At 42.5% G+C, this 26,451-nt stretch overlaps 1 protein-coding gene across 4 annotated transcripts in view; it reads right to left on the minus strand.

The window, feature by feature from the left end:
• Positions 1-26,451, minus strand: part of GUCY1A2 (guanylate cyclase 1 soluble subunit alpha 2) — a 275,976-nt gene that overhangs the window by 113,715 nt on the left and 135,810 nt on the right. For all 4 annotated transcript variants that reach the window (XM_048844394.2, XM_075127098.1, XM_075127095.1 and 1 more), the window contains one exon: positions 18,280-18,765. In XM_048844394.2, coding sequence (XP_048700351.1) covers positions 18,280-18,765 — 486 coding nt within the window. The remainder of the gene's footprint in view (positions 1-18,279; positions 18,766-26,451) is intronic.

Consider the following 26,451-nt stretch of genomic DNA (forward strand, 5'->3'; position numbering starts at 1 on the left):
TCTATATAAATCCATGGTACGCCCACATCTTGAATACTGTGTGCAGATGTGGTCGCCCCATCTCAAAAAAGATATATTGGAATTGGAAAAGGTTCAGAAAAGGGCAACAAAAATTATCGGGGGTGTGGAACGGCTGCCATAGGAGGAAAGATTAATAAGATTGAGATTTTTCAGCTTGGAAAAGAGACAACTAAGGAGGGATATGATAGCAGTCTGTAAAATCATGCCTAGTATGGAGAAAGTAAATAAGGAGGCATTAGTGAATGGCAATGGCTAAGGAAGGAATTGTCTAGTAAAGATAAAAGTGTGTTGATTTAAGGCTCTTCTGAACACTATCGTGCAAATACACTATTCTTATATATTCACACATACAAAATCCTATGTTAAAAGAATATGAAGGTTGTAAAATCAAGGACTCAGGAGTCAGGAAATGCCAGAATTTAAAAAAAAAAAAAATCCAGTCAGAGGCAGAAACTTAGCATGGTACATTTCAGCAGAAATGGTTAAAGGTTGGGAAAGTTATAAGCAGCTGACAGTGGCCTTATAATAGAAAGAGTTAGGCAATCTTCACAATAGGAATTGCTACCAGATCCACCTATAAGGGCAGTCTGAGCAATTTTGGTGTTTCACATTTCACTATTAAGGTGAGAGGAGCTTGGTAGCAGTGAGGACCATAAAGGGATGGAGTCACATATACTCCAGTGATCATATTTATGTCCCATTCATTTCCTAACTGTGATCATCACCAGACAGTTTGATTCCCTCCTGTTGACAATACATGCAGAAAACCTGCAGGAGCAGATCTCCTTTTTCAGCTTGGAAAAGAGATGACTAAGGGGGGATATGACTGAGGTCTATAAAATCATGACTGGTGTGAAGAAAGTAAATAAGGAAGTGTTATTTACTCCTTCTTATAACACAAGAACTAGGGGTCACCAAATGACATTAATAGGCAGCAGGTTTAAAACAAACAAAAGGAAGTATTTCTTCACACAACAGTCAACCTGTGGAACTCTCTGACAGATGATGTTGTGAAGGCCAAGACTATAACAGGGTTCAGAAAAGAACTAGATAAATTCATGGAGGATAGGTCTATCAATGGCTATTAGCCAGGATGGATAGGGATGATATCCGTACCCTCTGTTTGCCAGAAGCTGATGATCACTTGATCATTATCTGTTCTGTTCGTTCCCTCTGGGGCCCCTGGCATTGGCCACTGTCGGAAGACAGGATACTGGACTAGATGGATCTTTGGTCTGACCCAGTATGGCCATTCTTATGTTCTTCTATTGACACCTAGATTATTAACTTTGTTTCAAAGACCTGGGTATGGTTTCCTATATTTGCAAACACTGGGGATGAGGGTTACATGTCCTCCCCACTTTTTTTATTGCCTTGTTTGTGTATGCTTCATTTTGGCTGAAGGACTCAAGCATTTTTATGCCTGTTGCCCCTTTGACTCCTGACAACTATTTATTATAAAAGCAGTTGAACCATTATATTCTGACCGCACATCAATGACATACCTGAAAACTTTCTGTAAAGCATTCTGTAACATACTAGATGTAACCTGAAAGATCTCTGCTCTAAAGAGAAATTGAAAAATTCAATCTGGCCAGCAAAACTTTCTCAAGCTTAACTCTGTCAAGAGTCTCCCAAGTTTTTAGGAGTTTCCAATGGACCCTCATCTCACCAATACTCTGACCCATGTTTTACTGCAGGAGAAATTATGAAAATGTAGTGGTACTTAGCAAAGTGACTCTGCAGACCTATCATAGGGCATCATCATCATCACCTTTCAGTGATAAACAAGCCACTTTTTGAAACAATGTGGTACAAAGCACACTGTAGAAAAGAGGTCTTGGCCTCTCTCCTATCTCTTTAAATTAGTTCAAAAAGGATTTGATAAAATCATCACTCACAACAAGGAGCCAATTACTTTGTCTTCAGATCCGACCTCAAAGCCTCCGAGATCGCCAATACTCCTTTTAGTCAAATTCTGCCCTTAGATACTTCTGTACAGATCTGTAATTACCATAGCTGTCCTGTCACTGAGGTATGTCTACACCACAATTAAAAACCCATGGATGGGTTCTTTCTTTCTATCTATCTTTCTTTCTTTCACCACTGTCCACTAATGTGTGGTCCCCACCCCTTGTGATTTTAGGATTCTCTTTGGGTCCTAGTGGATGTGGCCAATGGGAGCCATTTAAAGAAGTTTTCATTCCTGAGTCACCACAATGTATTCATGACATTTGATGAGTCCTCATCACTCTCCGGAATGGCTTCCTAAACCAACTAACAGTAATGACAGAAGTGCAGTTCTGACCAGGAAACTAGGTCCAATGAAAACAAATCTTAAAACTTCTGGCAAAGGATTTTTTTTGTTGTTGTTAGACTTTGGAGATAAGCAGGCTCTCTGGCTGAGAAGACTAGGCCTCAGAGTCTAGATCTAAAGGGACTTCCAGGTGATCTACTTATTCCTCACCCACAACTATTTCACAATTGGGGACAATATATGCCTTCAAGTCAGCGGCACTGCTATGGGTACCCGCATGGCCCCACAGTATGCCAACATCTTTATGGCTGACTTAGAACAACGCTTCCTCAGCTCTCATCCCCTAATGCCCCTACTCTACTTGCGCCACATTGATGACATCTTAATCATCGGGACCCATGGAAAGGAGGCCCTTGAGGAATTCCACCATGATTTCAACAATTTTCATCCCACCATCAAACTCAGTCTAGACCAATCTACACAAGCGGTCCATTTCCTGGACACTACTGTGCTAATAAGCGATGGTCACATAAACACCACCCTATACCGGAAACCTACTGACCGCTATACTTACTTACATGCCTCCAGCTTCGATCCAGGACACACCACACGATCCATTGTCTAAAGCCAAGCTCTACGATATAACCGCATTTGCTCCAACCCCTCAGACAGAGACAAACACCTACAAGATCTCTATCAAGCATTCTTACAACTACAATACCCACCTGCTGAAGTGAAAAAAACAGATTGACAGAGCCAGAAGAATACCCAGAAGTCACCTACTACAGGACAGGCCCAACAAAGAAAATAACAGAATGCCACTAGCTGTCACCTTCAGCCCCCAACTAAAACCTCTCCAGCACATCATCAAAGATTTACAATTTATAATCTATCCTGAAAAATGATCCCTCACTCTCACAGATCTTGGGAGACAGGCCAGTCCTCGCTTACAGACAGCCCCCCAACCTGAAGCAAATACTCTCCAGCAACCACACACCACACAACAAAAACACTAACCCAGGAACCTATCCTTGCAACAAAGCCTGATGCCAAATCTGTCCACATATTTATTCAAGTGACACCATCATAGAACCTAATCACATTAGCCATGCCATCAGGGGCTCGTTCACCTGTGCATCTATCAATGTGATATATGCCATCATGTGCCATGTACATTGGCCAAACCAGACAGTCTCTACGTAAAAGAATAAATGGACACAAATTAGACATCAGGAAACATAACATTCAAAAAAACAGTAGGAGAACACTTCAACCTCTCTGGCCACTCAGTAAAAGATTTAGGGGTGGTAATTTTGTAACAGAAAATCTTCAAAAACAGACTCCAACGAGAAACTGCTGAGCTTGAATTAATAGGCAAACTAGATACCATTAACTTGGGTTTGAATAGAGACTGGGAGTGGCTGGGTCATTACACATATTGAATCTATTTCCTTAAGTTAAGTATCCTCACACCTTCTTGTCAACTGTCTAAATGGGCCATCTTGATTATCACTACAAAAGTTTTTTTTCTCCTGCTGATAGTAGCTCATCTTAACTAATTAGCCTCTCACAGTTTGTATGGTAACTTCCACCTTCTCTGTGTGTGTGAGCACGCGTGTGTATCTATCTATCTTCTTACTATATGTTCCATTCTATGCATCCGATGAAGTGGGCTGTAGCCCACGAAAGCTTATACTCTAATAAATTTGTTAGTCTCTAAAGTGCCACAAGTACTCCTGTTCTTTTTACTTATTCCTTGTTCATCTGTTAACATCTCTAATCCTATCTGATGCAACTCACACTGGGGACCGTGTGCTCTGAAAAAGGTACAGTGAACCAGTGAACAGATTACAAACTCGTATTTATTGTTACTATCAAGACAGTTATTTTTTCAGCAATAATAGCAGTACCATGCTCAGCTTCCAAACTCCTCACCGCTCTTAATGCCCAACACTCAGTTCACCTGTTTCACTAAACATAACCATCAAGTGCTAACTTCTGCTCCCAGTTACACGAGTGCCAACTAGCTCACTCCATTGTTGTTGCATGGGTGTAATTGAGTGCACAATGTGGCCACATCTTTACATTTTGAGGGATTCTGGGTGCTCATGTCTTTTTATTGCATGGTCTTGTCAGAAAAGCTTGGAAACCTATTTGAAGTAAGCAACACTGGTGCTTGTGATGATTAGAAGATTGTATCAGATTAAAATATTTGGGTTTTTATGCCAGAATCTAAAAAATGAACTCTAACTGCAGGGTATACCATTAACTCCACAGCCAAAACAACATTGAGCTTTCACGTCATAGAACTTTGCAAAGGATTTGAGAATAAGGTAGTGTTCAAACTGACCCAGGATTCTCTCCCTGATCCCACCTCTCACTCCAATTCCTTCAGCATCTCTCTTCCTAACTTTTCACTAGTGCTTGCTGCTCAGTGAGAGCTGACAGGGGCTTTTTACGGCAGCTCAGTGATGCTGTAATAGTGCTAGATTCAGCTTTTGAAAATTCACCCGTAAGATGAATGTGAGCAGGGTGCAGATGTTTGGCAGATGGAAAACTACTCCCATAAAAGCAGGAATGGATTCCAAGTCTCTCTCTAGTGGAGTTTGGAAATCAGTTCATATAAGAAAGCTCTTTCTTTTAAGACCTGTCTCTCCTACAGATCCCAGCTCCTTCCCGGAGAGCCTAATTATGAAAAAACTGCTCTGACCATAACTAAGATTAAGGGATTTTTTATTTATTTTTTTTTTTAAAGAGAGCGCTACATACTGGCAAACTCAGGAGTATTGCAGGAAAGCTTTTATTCAAACATCTTTCTACAGCTCCTGCTTAATAGGCTGGGGCAGAATCCTCTCAGCTAGGGAGACCAGATGTCTCAATGTCATCGGGATGGTCCCAATATCAGGGGCTCTCTCTTATGTATGCAGCTATGCCCCCAACCCCCATGAAAAAAAGTGTCCCAATTTTTCACACTTGTTATCTGGTCACCCTACTCTCAGTAGCCAGTAGAAAGGGAATTTTAACTAGTACTGAATTGATCTGTAGACAGTTATTTTCCATAGGAAAGGCAAAGAAACAACCAATTCATATATTGTAGGCTCTCTACCTGGCATTAAAAGGAAAAGAATTAATAATTTTTCACTAGTAAAAACAAAGACAGACTTAATTTATATGGTGTCGAAAATAGGTCTGCATAGTACAGTCCTGAAATGACATTTATGGGTCACATATTGCTAATATCTCTTGGTGGGCAAAGCTGACACTGGAGTAAAGAACTAGATTGCAACAAACAGCAAAAAACATCTAGACACAATTGTGATGGGATCCCCGGTGTGCAGTCTGGGACTGTGGGACCACTGTGCCCCCTTAATTCTCTCCAGCCTGACTCTCAGTGCCTTTCTAGTGACCAGCAGCAAACCCCTCCAGGAGCTATCATCATTCAGCACAAAAGCATGTGGAGCCCCCACACCCAGCTAGATTGCATGAATGCTTCCAGAGCCACTCATGAATCACACAGAGAAAGGCACCAGCCAAATTCCACCCCCCCGCCCCAGCTCCCAGCATTGTACCTCAGGAATATACCATCTTACACTGCTCAATATGAGCAGTGCAGATTTATTAACTGGTTCACCACTTCATCAATGGAAATTTGACATACACCAGCCTTTGTAAAACCCGAGCAGATTTACCATTAACTTCAGGCAAACTCACTGGTAAAGATAAACAGTAAAACAAATGTATTGACTACAGAAGATCAATTTTAAGTGATATTAAGTGATAGGCAAAAAGTCAGAGTTAGTTACCAAAATAAAATAAAATACAAGCATGCAGTCTAAACTCTCAACCCTATTAGACCAGTCAACATCTGGATTAAGCAGTTTTTCTCACCCCACTGGATATTGCAGTTCATAGTACACATATTTCACCCTTGAAATCTGGGCCAGTCCCCTCTTCAGAGTGTCCTCGTTGCTTGCAGCATAGGTGGGTGAAGGAGAAAGGCCCCACATGGGCCCCCTGTGTTTGGTTTTATACCCTCAGTCCATGTGCTTAGAAATCAAGTTTAGGCTTGTCTGGGTGCATTGCTGAGTCTCCAGGTGAGGTTGAGCAATTCCCCTGGTGTAGCCTCATGCAAGTGAGTCGGTCATTGCATTGTAGCGCCCTTGCTGGACAACAGTTGTTGATGGGTTGATTGACACCCCACCCAGGTGTTGGCTACTGTCCTTACTGTTGCCTCTGGTGAGCTAATAACTGGCTGATTCCCCAATTTACAGCGTGTTTTAGTGACCACCATACAACACAATTCTCAACTTCATGTGCATTAATGATATACCTATCTGGATAGAGAAATGTCTTTCAGCAGATCATAACCTTTCTCCTGATACATATAAAGCATCCCTTGTAAGGTAAGATCACAATTATATATAAATGAGGAATATGGGGGTTACAGGGTGTTCCTCCAAGACACAGAATGTCACAACAATAACTTGTAAAACAGTTGTTTAGTGTCAGGTGACTGCAATGACAAAATAAAGGGTTGCTCAACAAAGCTTGGATAACGTGAATAGAAACATTTTTTTAAGCTCTAAATACTGCTCCCATTCAAGTCAATGGCAAAATTCCCATTGCCTTTAATGATTATGCATTAGCTAATTAACAGTATGGGATAAATTGCTACTGTACTCTTGTACCCCAATACTGTACCAATTAATCTGATAAAGAAATTATTAAAATATTGCAATATTTTGCACACCTGGAGTGTTATTCATGCAAAGAAGTCAATGGAGTTTACATACTTTAATTCAGCCTCAAAATAGCCTCAGGAAGTCTGTATTTTTGTCTTCATTCCACAAATGGGCAAACACAAGCATGGAGAAGTTAATGGTTCACTCAGGGTCGTGGCTTCTAGTCCTTTTTCTTAATCACTACACAACTTCTTATAAGATCCCAGCCCCGTGTCAGTTGACCATTAGTGCTATGTATAGTCACCTTTCCTCCACTGCCCATGAATAAATTTAGACTGGAAATTAGACAATTTCTACCCATCAGCAGAGTGAGGCTCTGGCACAGCTCTCAAACGGGAGCAGAGGCTGCTCAAGACAAGTTGCTGCCCTACAGAAGGTCAGTGTGCCTCTGGCCTCCTACTACATTGTGTGCACCCTGTGTACGTTAAGGGTTCCTTAACATAGGCACTGGGTTTGTTAAAGTTTTGGTAAGGCCCAGGAGTCAAGGGGTAAAGCTCCTAGCAGAGGTGTAAGTGGCAGAGCCCCCTATACTTGGGGAGCTGAGAGGATGAAGCCCCCCAGGTAGAAGAAAAAACTGAAAATAAGGGCACAAGAGAGTCTGGGGCACACAGATTGGATCACACTGTGGTGTGACAATATAGTTACAGCTCTGGTCTGGGTGTGAGGGTGGATAAGTGACCCCCCAACACCTGCCCAGAACCTAAGCAATTCCTCTAAAACAGCACCCACATTTCAAAGGAGACACCCCGTGCCAGTTCCCCTTTTGGAGTGACAGAGGCAAAAAGAGCAGCATGCTCCTGTATAAACAGGCTTCCCTGGAAGGACTCCCCGTTAGGGTCTCCCACCGTGAGGAGCCAGCAGCCCTTCCCAGTCTTGTATTAGGGTTTATCTGCAAGAGCACCATGTACTGGGGCTCGTGGCCTGGGGCCATAGATGCCAACTCTGTGGGTGCTCCAGAGCACAAAAAAAATAGTGGGTGCTCGGCACCCACCAGCAGCCCCACTGAACAGCTCCTCCCTCTACCCCGCAGCGCTTCCCAGGCGCCGGTGATCAGCTGTTGAGTGGCTTGCAGGAGCTTCTGGAGAGGAGGGGAAGGAATGGGAGGAGGAAGAGGCAGAGAGAGGGTGGAGTGTGCTCAGAGGAAGGGGTGGAGTGGGGGTGGGGCCTAGGGGAAAGGGTGAAGTGGGGTGGCAAGAGGTGGGACGGGCCTTGGGGGGGAAGGCTGGAACGGGGGCGGGGCCTAGGCCTAGAAGGAGGTGGGGGGGGTTGAGCTGCCCTAGGGAAACCAGAAAGTCGGCACCTCTGCCTGGGGCTCACTCTGGCCCTCCCCCAACCCCCTCTATCTCAAGTGCTCCTCTCTGAGTATCAATCCAAAGAGCAGCCCCTAAGGTGCAGGGGAAGCAGCAACAAGCTGGGGGGAGGGGGTGTCTCTGACGTAAGGCTGGGCAAGGGGAAGCCCATGCAATCCAGGGGTGGAACAATGGGGAGGATAATACAGGGGGACTGGAGTATGAACACAGCGTAGGGATAGGGCCAAGACCCAGGAGGAGACCAGAACACAGGAACAGATGGAGTGGAGTTCAGGACACAGTGGGGAACAAACGGGGTCGGGGGACTATAACAGAAGCGGATGTATGGAGAGGCTAGGAAACTAGGGGTCAGGGACCAAGATCATGGGGCAAATGAGGTGAGGGCAGGGGACAGATGAGGCAGGACGCTAAAAAAGGAGGCCATGGACCGGTGGGGCAGGACCCCAGAGGCAAATAGAGTGGAGGAGCAGCACACAATAGGGCAGAGCTCTGGAGAGGAGGACTGGGGAAGAAGAAAGATCCCAAGGAGTCAGGGCTGTGGGTGCCAGTAGGAATGAAAAACAGGGGACCAGCATAGGACCCCCCCCAGCCCACGTGCCCGACTCTCCTGCTCCCCCACCAGCCTGACCGTCCAGAGCCCCAGCTCCCCCTGCTCCTTATCCAGCCTTCCCTGCTGGGGAGCCCAAGGGCTGAGGGCACCAGATACCCTGTTTCCCAGGCCTAGCCTGTCCCCAGTTCGGCAGCCAGCCGGTGAAGGCCAGGCCACAGCATGCTCCGAGCCAGATTTTGGCATGGAAACAATGGCTCTTTCTCCTGCTGCCACCTGCAGCCCCTATGGTGAGGGGGCACATGAGGTGAGAGAGAGATGGGGGAGCAGGACCCTGAGTGGAAAATGGGCTAGGACACAGGGGTGAGATGGGGACAGGAAAGCTAAGCAGGGGGGTTAAGGCATGGCAGGGAAAATGGTGGGCAAGACCATAAAGGGGCAGGACAAGGCTGGGGGCAGATGAGGGTGGGCGGGGGGGACCACTTATCTGGTTGCTGCCTGCCCCAGGGGGCCCTTTGTACCCAGGCTCATCCAGGGAGAGGCCATCAGGGGTCAGGCCTCGCTGGGAGATCCTCTGGGGTGTCTCTGCTGCATGGTCTAGGCCAAGGCCTCTGCGAATGGGTTAAATGTGTGCAGGGATACGCACTGCAAGCACCCTGCTGATGCACATTAATGGTTCATTCATGCACTTTGAGCTAGTCCTCTTTGTACCAGGGCTAGATCAAAGCACATTAAGGAACTGTTAACGTGTGTCAGCAGGTTCCACATGGACTATTCACCCACCTCAGGGCAGGATCTTCCCCCTGGGGTCTAGTCTTGGCTCTGCTGCAGAGTTCGTGTGTTTTTCTAGAAGACACCTGGAGTAAACCTTCAAAAAGGGGTCGGTCCTGGGGCCAGTTTTGTTCAATATCTTCATTAATGATTTGGATGATGAGATGGACTGCACCCTCAGCAAGTTCACAGACGACATTAAGCTAGGGGGTGAGGTAGATAAGCTGGAGGGTAGGGATAGGGTCCCGAGTGACCTAGACAAATTGGAGGATTGGGCCAAAAGAAATCTGATGAGGTTCAACAAGGACAAATGCAGAGTCCTGCACTTAGAACGGAAGAATCCCATGCACCGCTACAGGCTGGGGACCGACTGGCTAAGCGGCAGTTCTGCAGAAAAGGACCTGGGGATAACAGTGGACGAGAAGCTGGAGATGAGTTAACAGTGTGTCCTTGTTGCCAAGAAGGCTAATAGCATATTGGGCTGCATTAGTAGGAGTGTTGCCAGCAGATCAAGGGAAGTGATTATTCCCCTCTATTCGGCAACACTGGTGAGGCCACATCTGGAGTATTGCGTCCAGGTTTGGGGCCCCCCATCCACTACAGAAAGAATGTAGAAATACTGGAGAGAGTCCAGCAGAGGGCAACGAAAATGATAGTGGGCTGGGGCACATGACTTATGAGGAAAGGCTGAGGGGACTGGGCTTATTTAATCTCCAGAAGAGAAGACTGAGGGGGGATTTGATAGCAGCCTTCAGCTACCTGAAGAGGGGTTCCAAAGAGGATGGAGCTAGGCTGGTCTCAGTGGTGGCAGATGACAGAACATGGAGCAATGGTCTCAAATTGCAGTGCAGGAGATCTAGGTTGGATATTAGGAAAAACTATTTCACTAGGAGGGTGGTGAAGCACTGGAATGGGTTACCTAGGGAGGTGGTGGAATCTCCATCCTTAAAGGTTTTTAAGGCCCAGCTTGACAAAGCCCCGGCTGGGATGATTTAGTTGGTGTTGGTCCTGCTTTGAGCAGGGGGTTGGATTAGATGATCTCCTGAGGTCTCTTCCAACCCTAATCTTCTATGATTCTATGTACAAATATCTAGGGTGTGTATTTGTATGCTATCAGTTTGCACCTGTTTATAGAGTTTGCATGTGCCATGCAAAAAAAAAAAAAATAATGCATGAACTTGTGCATGTACACTTTGAAGCCCTTCAATGTGTTATGTCTCATCTGTTAAGTGAGATAATAAATACTTAATATTTACATCACAGAGAGTTGTCAAGGAAAGCTATTAATTATTGAAAGCATTTTGAGATCCTTGGATGCAAAGTGTGAAATAATGGTGAACTATTACTGCTTTTTGGTTAGTTTCCCTTTCTTAGTTCAAGGTCAGAAGCACTCTCTCACATTGAGATTCTGAATTCAACACGCTTTAAAAGTAGAGCTGGGTGAATAACTGGTAACAGGTAATTTATTTGATGAATTTTGCCTCATTTCTGTTTTACAAACTGATGTCAATTTCCCCAAATTTGCTATTCAAAAAGTACTCACCAGCTAATCTCTGCAAATTATTCTTGATCTGTTGCTTATACAGAAGGATATATGAAAACTGCACTGTTTTGATTGCACATAAGTTACATAGTATGTTTCTGTTCCCTGTGGTTAGATGAGCATAACACTTAAAATCAGGTTTCAGATACAAATACTGGTGACTACAAATTCTCTTTCTGCAAATATTCTGCTAAAATAATATTTTGCTGTTTTGGTGAAAAGCAAATAGAGGAGGGATGCAAAACACACTAAGAAGTTTTGTTTAAAAATGTATACAAATATTCAGTAGAATTTTTATTTTGGTTTTATTTTTTGATGCTCTGCTTATAACAATCTGTTCTCAGTCACCTCATCGATGTACTACCTTATTGCAGTGAACAGGACAATCCTTACTTTTAACTACCATACAATAATTCATGATGGAAAGTGGCACACAGTTATACAAAAGGCAGTAAACCATAAAATAACTTGTCAAAGTAACAGGATGATTAACAATTACATGTTCCCTTTTATTTTTCTCAGAGGACTTAGCCAAGCTTCCTTCAAAACTAATGCCAGGCCAGATAATTTAAGTACTGTGATCCATGAACCCACAGATTTCAACAAGGAATGTCTCAAAGCAGTTAACTAGAAGTAATAACCCTCAGAATGTATAACACATACATGTACCATATACAGCACACATAACTGGGTCATTGGCATCATTCTTGATTCTGGCTCAGAAAATAATAGATTCAAGTGTCTCCTCATGATTTGGGCTCACATCCAATGGTCACACTGCAGGGCAGTAATTATATGGGTGATGACTAATGTAAAATGTTAAATTGATGTCACTTCCATCCATCTGTGATGAACGTGTTGGTGACAGTTAAAGATTCCATGCCAGTTTTCAAAAGGAATGGGAGAGAACACTCACTGTATTCCTTTCTTGGTACATGCTTAAAGATAAGCATGTGCTTAGGTGCTTTGCTGAATCAGGCCCCTAATGTCCAAGTCTGTGTGACAGCTATTGCTGAGGATACATTGTCAGACTTGCTATTTTTGTCATTTAGCTGAGGGGGTTCTCAAGCTTTTTCTACTGTTTTTTCCGACAACTTTATAGATGGTCCATGACACAATCTCCTCACCCATTTGTGATCACATGAACTATTTCCTCTGTGATCATATAACATCTCCATAGCAACTACACCAATTCCTTAACGTTAAGAAAGTAATGAATAATTTTAGATGCTTTTTCATATGATTTAGCAATTGGAAACCGAAAGGGACAGCCATCACCATACAGACCACCACCGAGTGCTCTTCAGGCCATCAGACTCCATAGACTCTGTTTGAAAACTGCTGATCTTTCAGATAGAAAATAAGCTCATCATAAAATTTTGCAACTACCATCATTTCTCTGATCAGTACTGCACTACTGCAGTACTGGAGGTATCCATCCATTATTTTATTTTAAAAATTGCCTTACACCACATATGAAATATGCTTTATAAAATTAATTATATTTCATATGCAAGATATTTTCCTCTATGGATTTCATAAGTTAATTTCACAGATAAATATTATCAGAGCATCTGATACCATACTGAACTGAAATACCAAATATAAGTCTCTTACAGAGGTAGGCTTAAGATCCCTGCTCTTTAGCTGAAGCAGCTCATGCTTTCAGGTCCCGAGGGGCTTGGTTTAATCCGTTGTATATCAACCAAGATGGCCACTGGTTACATAACTGAGACTTGCCTGTGATTTAAAATTGTGTGGGCCTCAGACACTCAGGATAAGCTTCCTTTGTAAAGAACAAGTGTGTAACCTACTGCTCAGTCTGTGTCCTCCTCTGTGCCCATCCACAGAGGATACAAGTCTTCTTCCATTAATATGCTTTTCTTCATGGTTTTATTACCAAAACAGTTTTAGTCAAAGGCAAACTGTTTAGCATGCAGAGGGCTATAGAGACAATTTCTAAAAGGTCCCAGGCTCTTTCTGGATGTCCCTCAGGAATGTGCACTTGGAAGCATGTGTACACTCACTCTATCCTTGGGGAGAACTCTGAAGGTTGAGATGGACCCGAGTCTAACTCTAGCATGCCAATGGAGAACTCCACAGTTTTACTTAAGACCAGCTGTGCTATAGGCCTTGACATCCTTCATGCATATATGTATGAATAGCCCCTACCTTTTACCACATTTAAGCTCCTCACCCTCATATTTTTGGGGTGTCCTCATCCTAATGGCTACTATGTTTGTTAGTTTAAGGCCATGGAGCTGGTGCTCCTGCAGCTCTGTTCAGGCTGTAGGAGCAGAGAGAAACTGAACTTGCCCTTTGCATAGCAATATAATCTCACTGGCATGCTTTTCACTAAGCTAATGGAAACTATTTTCACTGCAGATTGTTTTTTCTGTGATTAACATGTTTATTGTTCCAAAAGTAACACATAAAAAGCTCAATTTCGCAAGATATTTACATGCCAGATGCTCTAAAGATTTATATGTTCCTTGATGCTTCAACCACCATTCCAGAGGACAGGCATCCATACTGATGACGGGTTCTGCTCGATAACAATCTAAAGCATATTTGGGGTCAGGAAGGAAATTTCCTCCAGGGCAGATTGGAATAGGCCCTGGGGGTTTTTCGCCTTCCTCTGTAGCATGGGACAAGGGTCATTTGCTGAAGGATTCTCTGCACCTTGATTTGAGGACTTCAATAGCTTAGACATAGGTGAGAGGTTTATTGCAGGAGTGGGTGGGTGAGATTCTGTGGCCTGCATTGTGCAAGAGGTCAGACTAGATGATCATAATGGTCCCTTCTGACCTTAATATCTATGAGTCTATGAGACCAGTGCATGTTCATTTTCATCATCTGAGTCAGATGACACCAGCAGAAGGTTGATTTTCTTTTTTCGTGGTTTGGATTCTGTAATTTCCGCATCAGTGTGTTACTCTTTTAGGACTTCTGAAAGCATGCTCTACACCTCATCCCTCTCAGATTTTTGGAAGGCACTTCAGGGTCTTAAATGTTGGGTTGAGCGCTGTAGCTATCTTTAGAAATCTCACATTGGTACCTTCTTTGCATTTTGTCAAATTTGCAGTGAAAGTGTTCTTAACATGAACAACATGTGCTGGGTCACCATCAGAGATTGCTATAACATGAAATATATGGCAGAATGCAGGTAAAAGACCAAGAGACATAGAATTCTCCCCCCAAGGAGTTCAGTCACACATTTAATTAACACATTTTTTTTTAAACGAGCGTCATCAGCATGGAAGCATGTCCTCTGAAACAATGGCCAAAGCATGCAATGGCATATGAATCTTTAGCGCATCTGGCATGTAAATATCTTGCAATACCAGCTACAACAGTGCCATGTGAATACTTGTTCTCACTTTGAAGTTAAATTGTAATTAAGAAGTGGGCAGCATTATCTCCCGTAAATGTAAACAAACTTCTTTTTCTTAGTGATTGGCTGAACAAGAAATAGGACTGAGTGGCATTGTAGGCACTCAAGTTTTAAATTGTTTTGTTTTTGAGTGCAGTTATGTAACAAAAAAAAATCTGCATTTGTAAATTACACTTTCACGATAGAGATTGCACTACAGTACTCGTATGAGGTGAATTGAAAAATACATTTCTTTTGTTTACCATTTTTACAGGGCAAATATTTGTAATAAAAAATATAAAGTGAGCACTGTACACTTTGCATTCTATGTTGTAATTGAAATAGATTTGAAAATGTAGAAAACCTCCAAAAATATTTAATACATTTTAGTTGGTATTCTATTGTTTAACAGTGCGATTAATCATGATTAATTTTTTTTTAGTTAATCACATGAGTTAACTGCGATTAATCGACAGCCCTAATTTTTACACTTCAGATCCTGGAAAAAAATTACACATAAAAACCAGCAGAGACATTATTAAAAAACAACCAAACAAAAAAACACCACCGAAACTCCAAGACACTTATCTGATGGATCCCAGGACACACTTCATCAGGATTGATTACAGTTTGGTTAGTCAAACCATATCAATTCTCTAACTGACAGTAAAATTTAACACCCTGAAACATAATGCAGGAGGAGAAAGGTCAAGAAAGCACGAATAGGAAAGGATTGAAGAGAGCTAGATCTAAAGCCTGGATTCACAAAGGTAAATACCTGGGGATTTAGATGCCCAAGAGCTAGTCTACACTAGAAGTGCTACAGCAGCGCAGCTGCACCAATGCCGACGGGAGAGCGCCCTGTCAGCATAATAAAACCACTTCCACGGGAGGCAGTAGCTATGTCAACAGGAGATGCTCTCCTGCTGACATAGTGCTGTCCACACCGGCGCCGAGGTCGGTCAGTGTAACTTACGTCACGCGGGGGGGGGGTGGCTTATTCACACCCCGGAGCTACATAAGTAATACTAACATAAGCGGTAGTGTGTACAAGCCCTAAGTCTGGTTTTAGGTACCTAAGTCCCAGTTTAAGGTTCTACAGCGATTCACAGAACTCCCACCCAATGCTGCAGGTGCCTATGCCGATGCAGTGCCTAAGTTTCTGCCACCGGGCATGTACACTGCTGTCTTACTCTAAGTGTCTGGCTGTCTATTTCCCATCTAAGCCTCAGAGCAATTGACAAACTGAGGAGGACAGATGTCTGGACTCACATTTGGGGCCTGATCTGGTAGGTGTACTCAGAGACTGCTGACTGAATTTCTGGCAGAGGAGGTGGTGGCCACCTGAAAATTTTTTAGCCCAGAGGTTCGAGCCCTTGGGATGTAAGAAAGACAGGTTCAATTAACCACTCTGCTAAAGGGGGGAGAAGGGATTTGAACATGGGTCTCCCATGTGGATGCCCTAATCATGGAGTTAGAGAGTCATTCCCACTTTCCCACTCTCTTTGGATAAATAATGAGCGATTGAGCCAGAGTGGAACAGCTTCAACAGGAGTGATTTGAGGGAAGCCCACATCAGAGTACCTCATACCTCAGTTGTTATAGCACTTAAAACTGTGGGAGACCCCTGTTCAAATCCATTTTCCCCCTTCAGTAGAGGGGGGAATTGAATCTGGGTCTCCCACATCCTGGAGGAGTGTGCTGACCACTGGGCTAAAAGTTACAGGGTAGGCACCACCTCCTCCTATGCCTGTTTTCTGTGGAGTTAGGTGCCTAAATTATTCTCACCTATGGCACCTGAATCCAGGAGAGCAGTTCCTGGTTCTGAATCACTGGCAAAGACTGGAGCCTCTCTGCAGCGTGAACTTAGGCACCTATCTCCGTGAGAGGGGTGGGGTTTAGGACATATCCCTCTAGTCAGCATCTCCTATTGGCTAGCAACTAACTCAGGCTTTCTGGGTCACAGGGTTCTTCCTGTGATTTTTCTAGACACCCATAAGGTAGGTGTTGGGACTGCCCCAACACCTAAATCCCTGGGTGAATCCGAGCCTAAAAGACTACAGTGGGCCCAGACCCCGCAGTGTTACACAAAGAATCTTTCATAAATACATGAAGATGCAAATTAGAAGTAGATGTGTGGGTTCTTATTGCTTGTTGTCACAAACGACAGACACCCAGGCCTATTACATGCTGCCTCTGCTATTCCTCTGAAATGCTGTTTTATTTTTTAATATTTCTTAGATTCTGTATTAGAAATGTCTGGATGAAATCTTTGTGTGAATTGGTTTACCGTTACCCATCATCTTTCAGCTTCACTTTCCATGTTGTGCTACTCTCCTTGACCTATCAGATTTTGTTTTTACCTTTGTTATACCTTGTATTATACTGTAGTTTCCTAACAAGTAGAATGAGATAAGGAATCAGTGTTCAGATCTAGAGCCAGATTGGGGTTAAGGTTCAGAGTCAGTGAAATCTCATGAGCTGTTCTCAACTAGATTTGGTCCTACTGATGCAAATCAACTGAGATTGACAAATTTAAGAACCCTTGACTAGAGACACTTTCACAACATCAGCTGTTCATGAGATTTCCACCAACTTGTCACATCTGAACCCGAAACAGAAAATGCGTCCCTTTAATTTTGAACATGACCTGGGACAAAAAAACCCCACACAAGTGGCGTTTCGGACTTCAGAATTACAATAGGCACCATTCAAATCTGAAAGGACTCAGAAGCAAGTGCAAATGGGATAGAACTCATTAACAAAGTTACATTTTGCTAAAAGAAAGATTTTAACTGATTACCAACAAGGATATTTTCCTGAATCTCAGGTGGTTAAAATTGGCATATTCCCACTGGCTGCAATGGAGTTACACTGATTTACACCAGCTGAAGAAGACTATCTGGCCCCTTCTTTATTAAAATCACAAAACACAGCATAAACTGTGAATAAACCATCCTTTTAAGAGAAAATATTTTAGGAGAGTTCTGCTTTAAGGGTCCACATGTAGATCTCCAAATAAAAGAGTTATGGCTCCTTTTTTAAACTAACAGAGCCTGAAAACTAGGGCTAGTAAACAAATTACATTGAAACCTTTTCCTGCAAAAAACAAGGTTTATAAATAAAGATGATTTATTTTGAAAACTGTCAGCTTTCTGTGGATAGTTTTGATTTTTTTTTTTTTTGTTGAAAAACTGAATGCCCAAAAAACAAAAATATTTTAGTTTTTGGCCCCAAACCAAAGTATTTTGACACTGAAAGGCCACTAAAGTACCTCATGGAAGCTGTCATTCCAGTGCCTCATTCTCCTCTATGGAGTAAGGTCTCCAGCCGGACTTCTTCAGCCGTAATACACAATGGCTATGTATTGCTCATGGTGACCACCTCCTCTCAGAAAAAGGTGAGACTGTGGTGCACCATGGGAGACAGTCTGATCAGGGAGCCCAGTGCACAGAGGAAAATGAAAGGATGAGGCACCTAAACTATAGCTCCCATAAGGTACTGTCGTGGCATTTCAGAATCAAAAATATTTGTTTTCAACCAAACTATTTTTTATTTCAAATTTTTCCACCACAACCTCAAAATTCTCCATAAACAAAAACCGTAACATTTTCCAACCAACTTTATTAAAATTGTTTTTGCAACTTAGGAAGTGAGCTACAGGGGCAACTTAAGAAGACATGCTTTCCCTAATTTATGGACTGAAGTACCTTACCTTATAGATATCCAGAAATCCACACTGATGGTCAAATCGAGTGTACAGCTCATTCAGCATGCTGATCACCTGCATGGGGGTGCACTGGGCGCATACAGCTGTGAAGCCAACAATGTCTGAGAAGAGCATGGTGACATCATCAAACTTCCTGGCCTGAACTTGCTGCCCCTGCCACAACCGTTGAGCCACCTCTTCTGGGAAAATAGAAATAAGAAGATCCACTGTCTTCTTTTTCTCCTCTTCCAGAGCTTGGTGTGTTCGCTCTAATGTTGCCTTCAGTTTATCCATTCGTTTCTTCAAGCCATCTTGGGCCTTTGCCTGCTCCCCAACCAATATGACGTCACGGGTAGCATCGTGGATAGGTATGTCAGAAAGATGTAGGCCTCGGCCCATCAGTTCATCCAGCTTGTCCACGCAAGGGGAACCCAAAAACAAAATAGAATTTGACTCAGGCACATGGATCATTTGTCCTTTGACTTCCATCACCTGCAAAATGTAAATGGGAGTTTAAAAAACAAAGATTAATTAATAAGTGTACGTGGACGCTCACTCCACTCTCAACTCAGCACACATGCAATGGGCCATTAGTGGGGTCTTCTTATATCCTTAATGTAAACAATAAACATAAACCTTACCCTAAGCACCCTCTTAAGATGGCTGTTCCTAGGATTTCTACCTTCACAACTTCCCATCTCTCCTTTTGCCTTGGAGAGACTCAGTCTTTTATACTCCCAAACTGAATCTAAAGAGACTCACCAAGAGGTCCTGAACAATTTGTATACTGGGGGTGCTGAGAGCCAATGAATCAAACTGTAAACCTGCATATAATGGAAACTACTTCAAGCCAGGGAGCGTGGCAGCATCCCCTGCACCCATAGTTCCAGCACCTATGGACTCACCTGGTCTGGTTGCCAGGGTGAGTCAGGAGAATAGCCTTGTATCAATTTGCATGGCTCTACAGCATGACATTCTGTCACAAAGATACCCAAAAATGAGATCCTGGACCCATCTGCACCACATTTAAATGTGAAAAACAACCACAGTAAAATATGCTTCTTAGGATGAGCATAACTAATTGCAGGGATAACTTAGCTGACATGAGCAGGCCCAAGTTAAGACCAGATAACCCCAGACAAATACTTGCTGAAACAACTAACTGTTGTGTACGTTTACAGTAAATAAAGGGAGGCAAGAACTAAGCAAGCTATTGTGGGTATGTTTTTAGTAAACAAAGTAGGCAGAAACACCTTGAACTGATAAGCTTGCCTTATGCAATATGCCAAACAATTGGTCCTTACATGCAAGTTGCATAGATCAGTGGCTCTCAACCTTTCCAAACTACTATACCCCTTTCAGTCTGATTTGTCTTGCGTACCCCCAAGTTTCACCTCACTTAAGAATTACCTGTTTACATAATCAGACATAAAAATACAAAAAAAGTGTCACACTATTCCTGGAAATTTGCTTACTTTCTAATTTTTATCATATAATTATAAAATAAATAAATTGGAATATAAATATTGTACTTGCATTTCAGTGTATAGTATACAGAGCAGTATAAACAAGTCATGGTCTATATGAATTTTAGTTTGTACTGACTTCTGATGCTTTTTATGTAACCTGTTGTAAAACTCTATAAATATCTAGAAAAACTGACCTTCCCCGGAAGACCTCTACGTACCCGCAGTGGTACGCATACCCCTGGTTGAGGGCCACTGGTATAGATGTTAGCAGCTAGAAAAGATGTATATAAAGATAGGTGTGTAGCGTGACATGAATTGGAGTTGTATCCTCCATAACTAAACCCAAGAGTTGTTACATGCCTAATAAAGTAGCCAGAGTGATGAGCTGGAGTTGAACTGAGTTTTTTGGATCCCAGAGAACTGGATGAAGGGTTCTTCCAGAACTGAATGAAGCCCTCTGGATAAGCGGAAAAGATCTCTGAGGGAATCCCAACGCTAATGTTACTAGGTTTGCTACCAAAATATGCCTGGCCTGTAAAGCACAGTAGCCGTCTCTCTATTAACTAACAATAATTCACAACAAGCACGAACAGAGATTAAAAGGGAAAGAGGGCAGCCATTTGAATGAGAATGAAATAGCTTAGTTTCTATTTAAAAAAACCCAATTACTGACTGAGTCAGAGGAGGCTGAATTAGAGAGGAAGCAAATAAGGGGACATGAAAGAAGCATACAAAATAATGAATGGCACAGAGAAGGTAAATGAGGTGCTCCTATTGACCCTTTCTTATAATGCAAGACTAGAGAGAGACATCCAGCAAAACTGAAAGGAAACATTCTGTTACAGTTCATTTATTACCTGCCAATATAGGATTCACGAGATACTTGAATTGTATTTGCAAAATGGAAAAAATAATCAGAAAAGCCAGACAGGACAGAAAAGTCTTGTTAAGGATCAGATGGTTCCCAGGCCTCGTCATGATCTGCAGAACCGTTCATCTCAGTTACTGGCTCAAATCTAGCTCAGGCTGTTAGTTGCCAAATGTCACTTCCCTAAGGGAGATCTTCAGTGGCCTATGTGAATGAAGCCTTAGGGCTTGTGTGCACAGCCCCACAGTGCAGTCTACAGCAGTGTGAATTGCAGCGCGCACCAAAGAGTTACTGTAACTACATGCTGCTAGACCCTGCTAGTGCAAATGAAAATGGACCATGTTAACAGGAACTACGGTAGGTACATTTTCATTCACCCTAGCAGGGTCTACACAGGGCAGTTACAGTGCAACACTTTAGGGCACACTGCAACTTACACTGCCATATTCTGCACAGTGGGGCCATGTAGACAAGCCCTAAGTCTATTACAACTGACAGGTTTGCTGGCAGTATAAGTGCAAACGTCAAAGCCTGAGAGGGCATCAAAGCTGAACTACATTTAAATGCTTAAGTGCAGTCTTTCAATTTCAGCACCGAGGCATGTCAGCAGGGCACCATGGGGAAGTTCTCAGTACCACTGAATGTACTGTACTCTTCAGTGGATAGAGCACTTAAGTTTTCCATATAATCTAGCACTGTTCACCAGCACTCCAACTGAATAATAGGTTTCCTAATGAAAAAGTTTATGGGCTACACTCTGATCTCCAATCAGGGTTACATTGGTTTGACTGAGATAAGAAACGGTCCTGTTGTTTCTTCAGAAAGACAGTCAAAAGACAGCTAGGGAGACATGTATGTTTTAAGTGAACAGAAAATCAGTAAAGTAGAACTCTCAGTGACTATTATACATTACTTTGAGTCATAACTAAAACAAAGCATGGGTCATTCTAATAATCATGATTCAAGTTCACATTCCAGTAGTGCCCTAAGGTCACAATCAGCACTGAAGCCCTATCATGTTAGGTAATGAACATACACATGAGGACGACACATTCCCTGCCCAAGGAGTTTACATTCTAAATAGGAAAGACAGAGAACAACGGACAAACAGCATCCGGAGCACAAAGTTCAAGATGATGTCTAGGGACCATGTCTTCTGAATTAGATACTTTTCTTTCCTCAAAACACACCCTAAACATACACTTCTTTTCCTGCTACCCCTCCCTTCACCCATCCAGCTGCCCAAGCAAACAGGTTTCACCATGCCTGCTGCTGCTGCAACACTTTACCCTTCTTCCACCCACCCCAACCTCCAAAATAAAACCAAAAGCCCAAACTGTCCAATCTAATGTTACCTGTATTGTCGTCTTTCTGTAAGTGCCTAAAGGCCAGAAAGCATCTGCTGTGCCGACAGCTACTGCCACCTCCGTGTGCACTCAGTGGCGTGGGGAGATGTTGGGAGATTCCTTCTTCCAATGGGGGTTCCCTGAAGTGCGGCCATTGGCCAGCATAGACCCTCCTACCCCTCAGTCTGCTGCTGATGGCTCCATACCCCTTCCCAATCATGTGTTATTGATTGCCATATGACATAAATATAAAGGGAAGGGTAAATCCCTTTAAAATCCCTCCTGGCCAGAGGAAAAATCCTCTCGCCTGTAAAGGGTTAAGAAGCTAAAGGTAACCTCGCTGGCACCTGACCAAAATGACCAATGAGGAGACAAGATACTTTCAAAAGCTGGGAGGAGGGAGAGAAACAAAGGGTCTGTGGCTGTCTATATGCTGCTTTTGCTGGAGATAGACCAGGAATGGAGTCTTAGAACTTTTAGTAAGTAATCTAGCTAGGTATGCGTTAGATTATGATTTCTTTAAATGGCTGAGAAAAGAATTGTGCTGAATAGAATGACTATTTCTGTCTGTGTGTCTTTTTTGTAACTTAAGGTTTTGCCTAGAGGGATTCTCTATGTTTTAAATCTAATTACCCTGTAAGGTACCTACCATCCTGATTTTACAGGGGTGATTCCTTTACTCCTATTTACTTCTATTTCTATTAAAAGTCTTCTTGTAAGAAAACTGAATGCTTTTTCATTGTTCTCAGATCCAAGGGTTTGGGTCTGTGGTCACCTATGCAAATTGGTGAGGATTTTTACCAAACCTTTCCCAGGAAGTGGGGTGCAAGGGTTGGGAGGATTTTGGGGGGAAAGATGTGTCCAAACTACGTTTCCAAGTAAACCCAGTTAGAGTTTGGTGGTGGCAGTGGTTATTCCAAGGACAAAGGATAAAATTAATTTGTACCTTGGGGAAGTTTTAACCTAAGCTGGTAAAAGTAAGCTTAGGAGGTTTTCATGCAGGTCCCCACATCTGTACCCTAGAGTTCAGAGTGGGGGAGGAACCTTGACACCATATAGTACAACCCAGATAACAGCAATACACATCTTACTGCCAACCTCAAACTGAGAATTCAGCAAGTGAAAGATCTTGGGCAATTGAACTGCTACATGCCTAATTTATTTCCCCAAGTGCCTGTTGTTAGTGTTTGCATTTCTATGCCTTTACTCCCTAACTTCATTCTGGGGGATTCATTTGAATGCTGCTTGTGTGAGAAAGCTACTAAACTATATAACCCAGCATATGGAATTCTCCAATATTAAGTACTCTCATTTTAAAAACATAATCGATCCTTATTTAATATGTAAGATAAAGAGGTGCCTGTTTCATATGCACAGCATAGCAGCTTAAAAGGGCACCTCAAGAAACGTTTTAGCTCTGTAGTGCAAACTGCCAAACATAAAATTCTCATGTATGGCATTTTGAATTTTTTCTCCCTTTTCAGGGATTAATAGGCAGCAGGTTTAAAACAAACAAAAGGAAATATTTCTTCACACAATACACTGTCAACCTATGGAACTCTTTGCCAGAGGATGTTGTGAGGGCCAAGCCTATAACAGGGGTCAAAAAGAACTAGATAAATTCATGGAGGACAGGTCCATCATTGGCTATTAGGCAGGATGGGCAGAGATGGTGTCCCTAGCCTCTGTTTGCCAGAAGCTGGGAATGGGTGACAGGGGATGGATCATTTGGTGATTACCTGTTAAGTTCACTCCCTCTGGGGCACCTGACATTGGCCACTGTTGGCACACAGGATACTGGGCTAGATGGACCTTTGGTCTGACCCAATATGACTTCTTATGTTCTTATGATTGTTTTCCTCTTCTTTGTGCTAATTATTAAATGATCTATAAAATAAACTGCCCTGTGCTACCACCACCAAAGGCATGTCTACACTGCAAAAAAAGGTGCGTTCTTAACTCATCTTAGCTAACCTGCATTAGCGAACTTCGGTTTATGTAATAGGCTTCCCTATAGACTTGAACTTGAGCTGCTCACCCACTTTAAAGTCAAGTTGTCATGTCTTCACTGCTGTTTTTAACCCAAGTTAGCCAACATGGATTAAGAACACACCTTTATTTTGCAGTGTAGACATATCCTAAATTGCTCCACCTCCAGCTGGCTATATGGTGTCACTTTTGAGAGAGGTATGAGCCTAAAATAAATTGAAGGAGACAAGATTAGCCCTGGACTGGAAGGGTGGTCAAGAACTTCACAGATTTTCACTTTTATTATATATGGGGCATTTCTTAAATTTTAATTAACTGTATTTAATGTGCAGGATGAAAGCATTTACATTTTTATTTTTAAAAAATAGTTAGCCATACTGTGTAGGATAAGTCCTCTTGAAATGGATGTGTATCATTATTACCTATAGAATAAATACTTTAAAAGGAAAATTCTGCTCTCATTTACATCAGCATAAAATCGAGAGCAATTCCTTTGGCTTGAGGGGGCATTACTCCCAATTCACACTAGCATAATTGAGCAGAATGAACCCTCTGAAAACAATAATTACACATTATTGTTTAAAGGACTATGTTCTTTTGCAATTATTTTGCAGCCTAACAGCCTCGGAAAGATAAATAAAAATGCAGGCTCAGAGAGAGATTTACTTCCATCACAAACTCAGCCTCTTCATCAGGATGTGGACAACTAGAATCTCCTACTAAACCTCCCGCCCAAAGACCTACCAAGTAAGTAGTCACATTACTGTGGTAAGCTCCAGTGCTTGTGTTTTAGAAGGTGAGGGACTGCCTCTGAGTTCTCTAAACCAACAGCTACCTCATTAGATTTTCCAGGCTTGGCAAAACACTGGATTCGCACTGTCCTGGGAATATTCATCATGAGATCAAGAGCAGACAAACTGAATGCCAACTCTATCACCTAGTCCTTACAGGAAAATATGGATGCACTGATGAAAGGGCAAAGTAGATGATCTGGAAAATTCTGTTACCTATACTGACTGCAGGCCCATGGGAAGTGCAGTGGAGATACTGATGGGCATCTCTAAGAAAGTTTTTGAAACAAAACTTCCTGCTTCTTTGAGCAGGTCTCATATATTCTGTAGCCTTTGTATTCCTATAAGCAGACAGCTTCCGCTTGGACTTTGCAAAAACTATGCAATTTCTCCTCTGAAGTGACTATTTCTTTTTCCCTTCTAGAGGAGAGGGTCGGGATTATGGCATTGGGCCCCACGCTCACAAAATATAGTAACAAACGTGCTTTATGCACAGGAGTGGATTAAATGGAACTTCTTGTGTGAGTAAAGTTAAGCAGTCTAAGTACTTTAGTTATGTATATACAGCCACTTTGTTCCCTCAACAAATTAAGAAGTCTTGCTTTTCTGTATGATTATGAGCAATGTATAATTGCCCAGTTGGAATGCTGGAGGGAAAATGGAGAAGTGCATTTTCCATACTAGAATGCAGGGTGTAGTGTTAATAGCTGGCTGGATAGGTGGGTAATTTTACCCTGGAGGGTGATTTTTTTTAGGGAATTTATTTGTACCAGAATTTTTATTTAATGCATCACATTTGAAACCCTGATTCTTCTTTCACTTACATTCGTAATGTCTACATGGCAAACCTACTTTCCTTCACTGCCCTGGCTTGCAGTGAATTAGGTGTGCAAGGGCACCATAATTTAGCGAGCCTACACGGGAACTCTGCACCTCGTGCATGCAGGAGATCCCTCCACATTTCTGCACAATGACACTTGCACGTAGGATGTAAATGGAGGTGGGGTTCAGAATTGGGGATTCACTGCTGCACTGAGGAACTGGTCATTTCCCCCAACACTGAGTGGTGGGAGTAGAGGGCACAGGAGCACATGGGGATACTATAGACTCAAGACTTGGTTAGTGCAGGATTCCTTCCTTGTCCCCACAGAACTTTCTTTCCACAAACCTGGTCACTTGGGCTTGATGCTGAAAGGATGGTCCAGCCTTACCTATGTGATTAATTCTGTACATTACAATCTGTAAGATTATTTTTCTCTTCTTTCATCTATAACTACACATGATCTATTTAGTCTGAACTGAGTGTTCAGTCTGAGGACAGACGGTGTGGACCACATCCTCAAGTCAACTGCGGGACGTCCATTTACAGCAGTTAAAGATCTGATCTTCTGCCCTTTGTTTCACAAGTGCTTATGAAGATTTATTCTAAATGTGTGAACTTCCTAAAATATTTTAAAAAAAAAATTAAATATGCCTCTTTTTCTATCAATTTCCCCCCCTTATATTTGTAATTCATGGCTCTTTTCTGAATTTGTAAATAATTCATAAAATGGGATCAGGGGAAGAATAGTATGCCATGATATTGTACATATTGTGAAACATACTGGATACTGTAGGCCACTGAAGTTGGCTGCTACACTGAAGAGATGGCTAATGCTACTAAGCTCTGCTGTACTGCAGAAAAGCAATTTACTTATTATGAGGCAGCTTTGTGC

The sequence above is a fragment of the Caretta caretta genome, chromosome 1 (genome assembly GCF_965140235.1).
Source record: "Caretta caretta isolate rCarCar2 chromosome 1, rCarCar1.hap1, whole genome shotgun sequence".
Taxonomy (NCBI): domain Eukaryota; kingdom Metazoa; phylum Chordata; order Testudines; family Cheloniidae; genus Caretta; species Caretta caretta.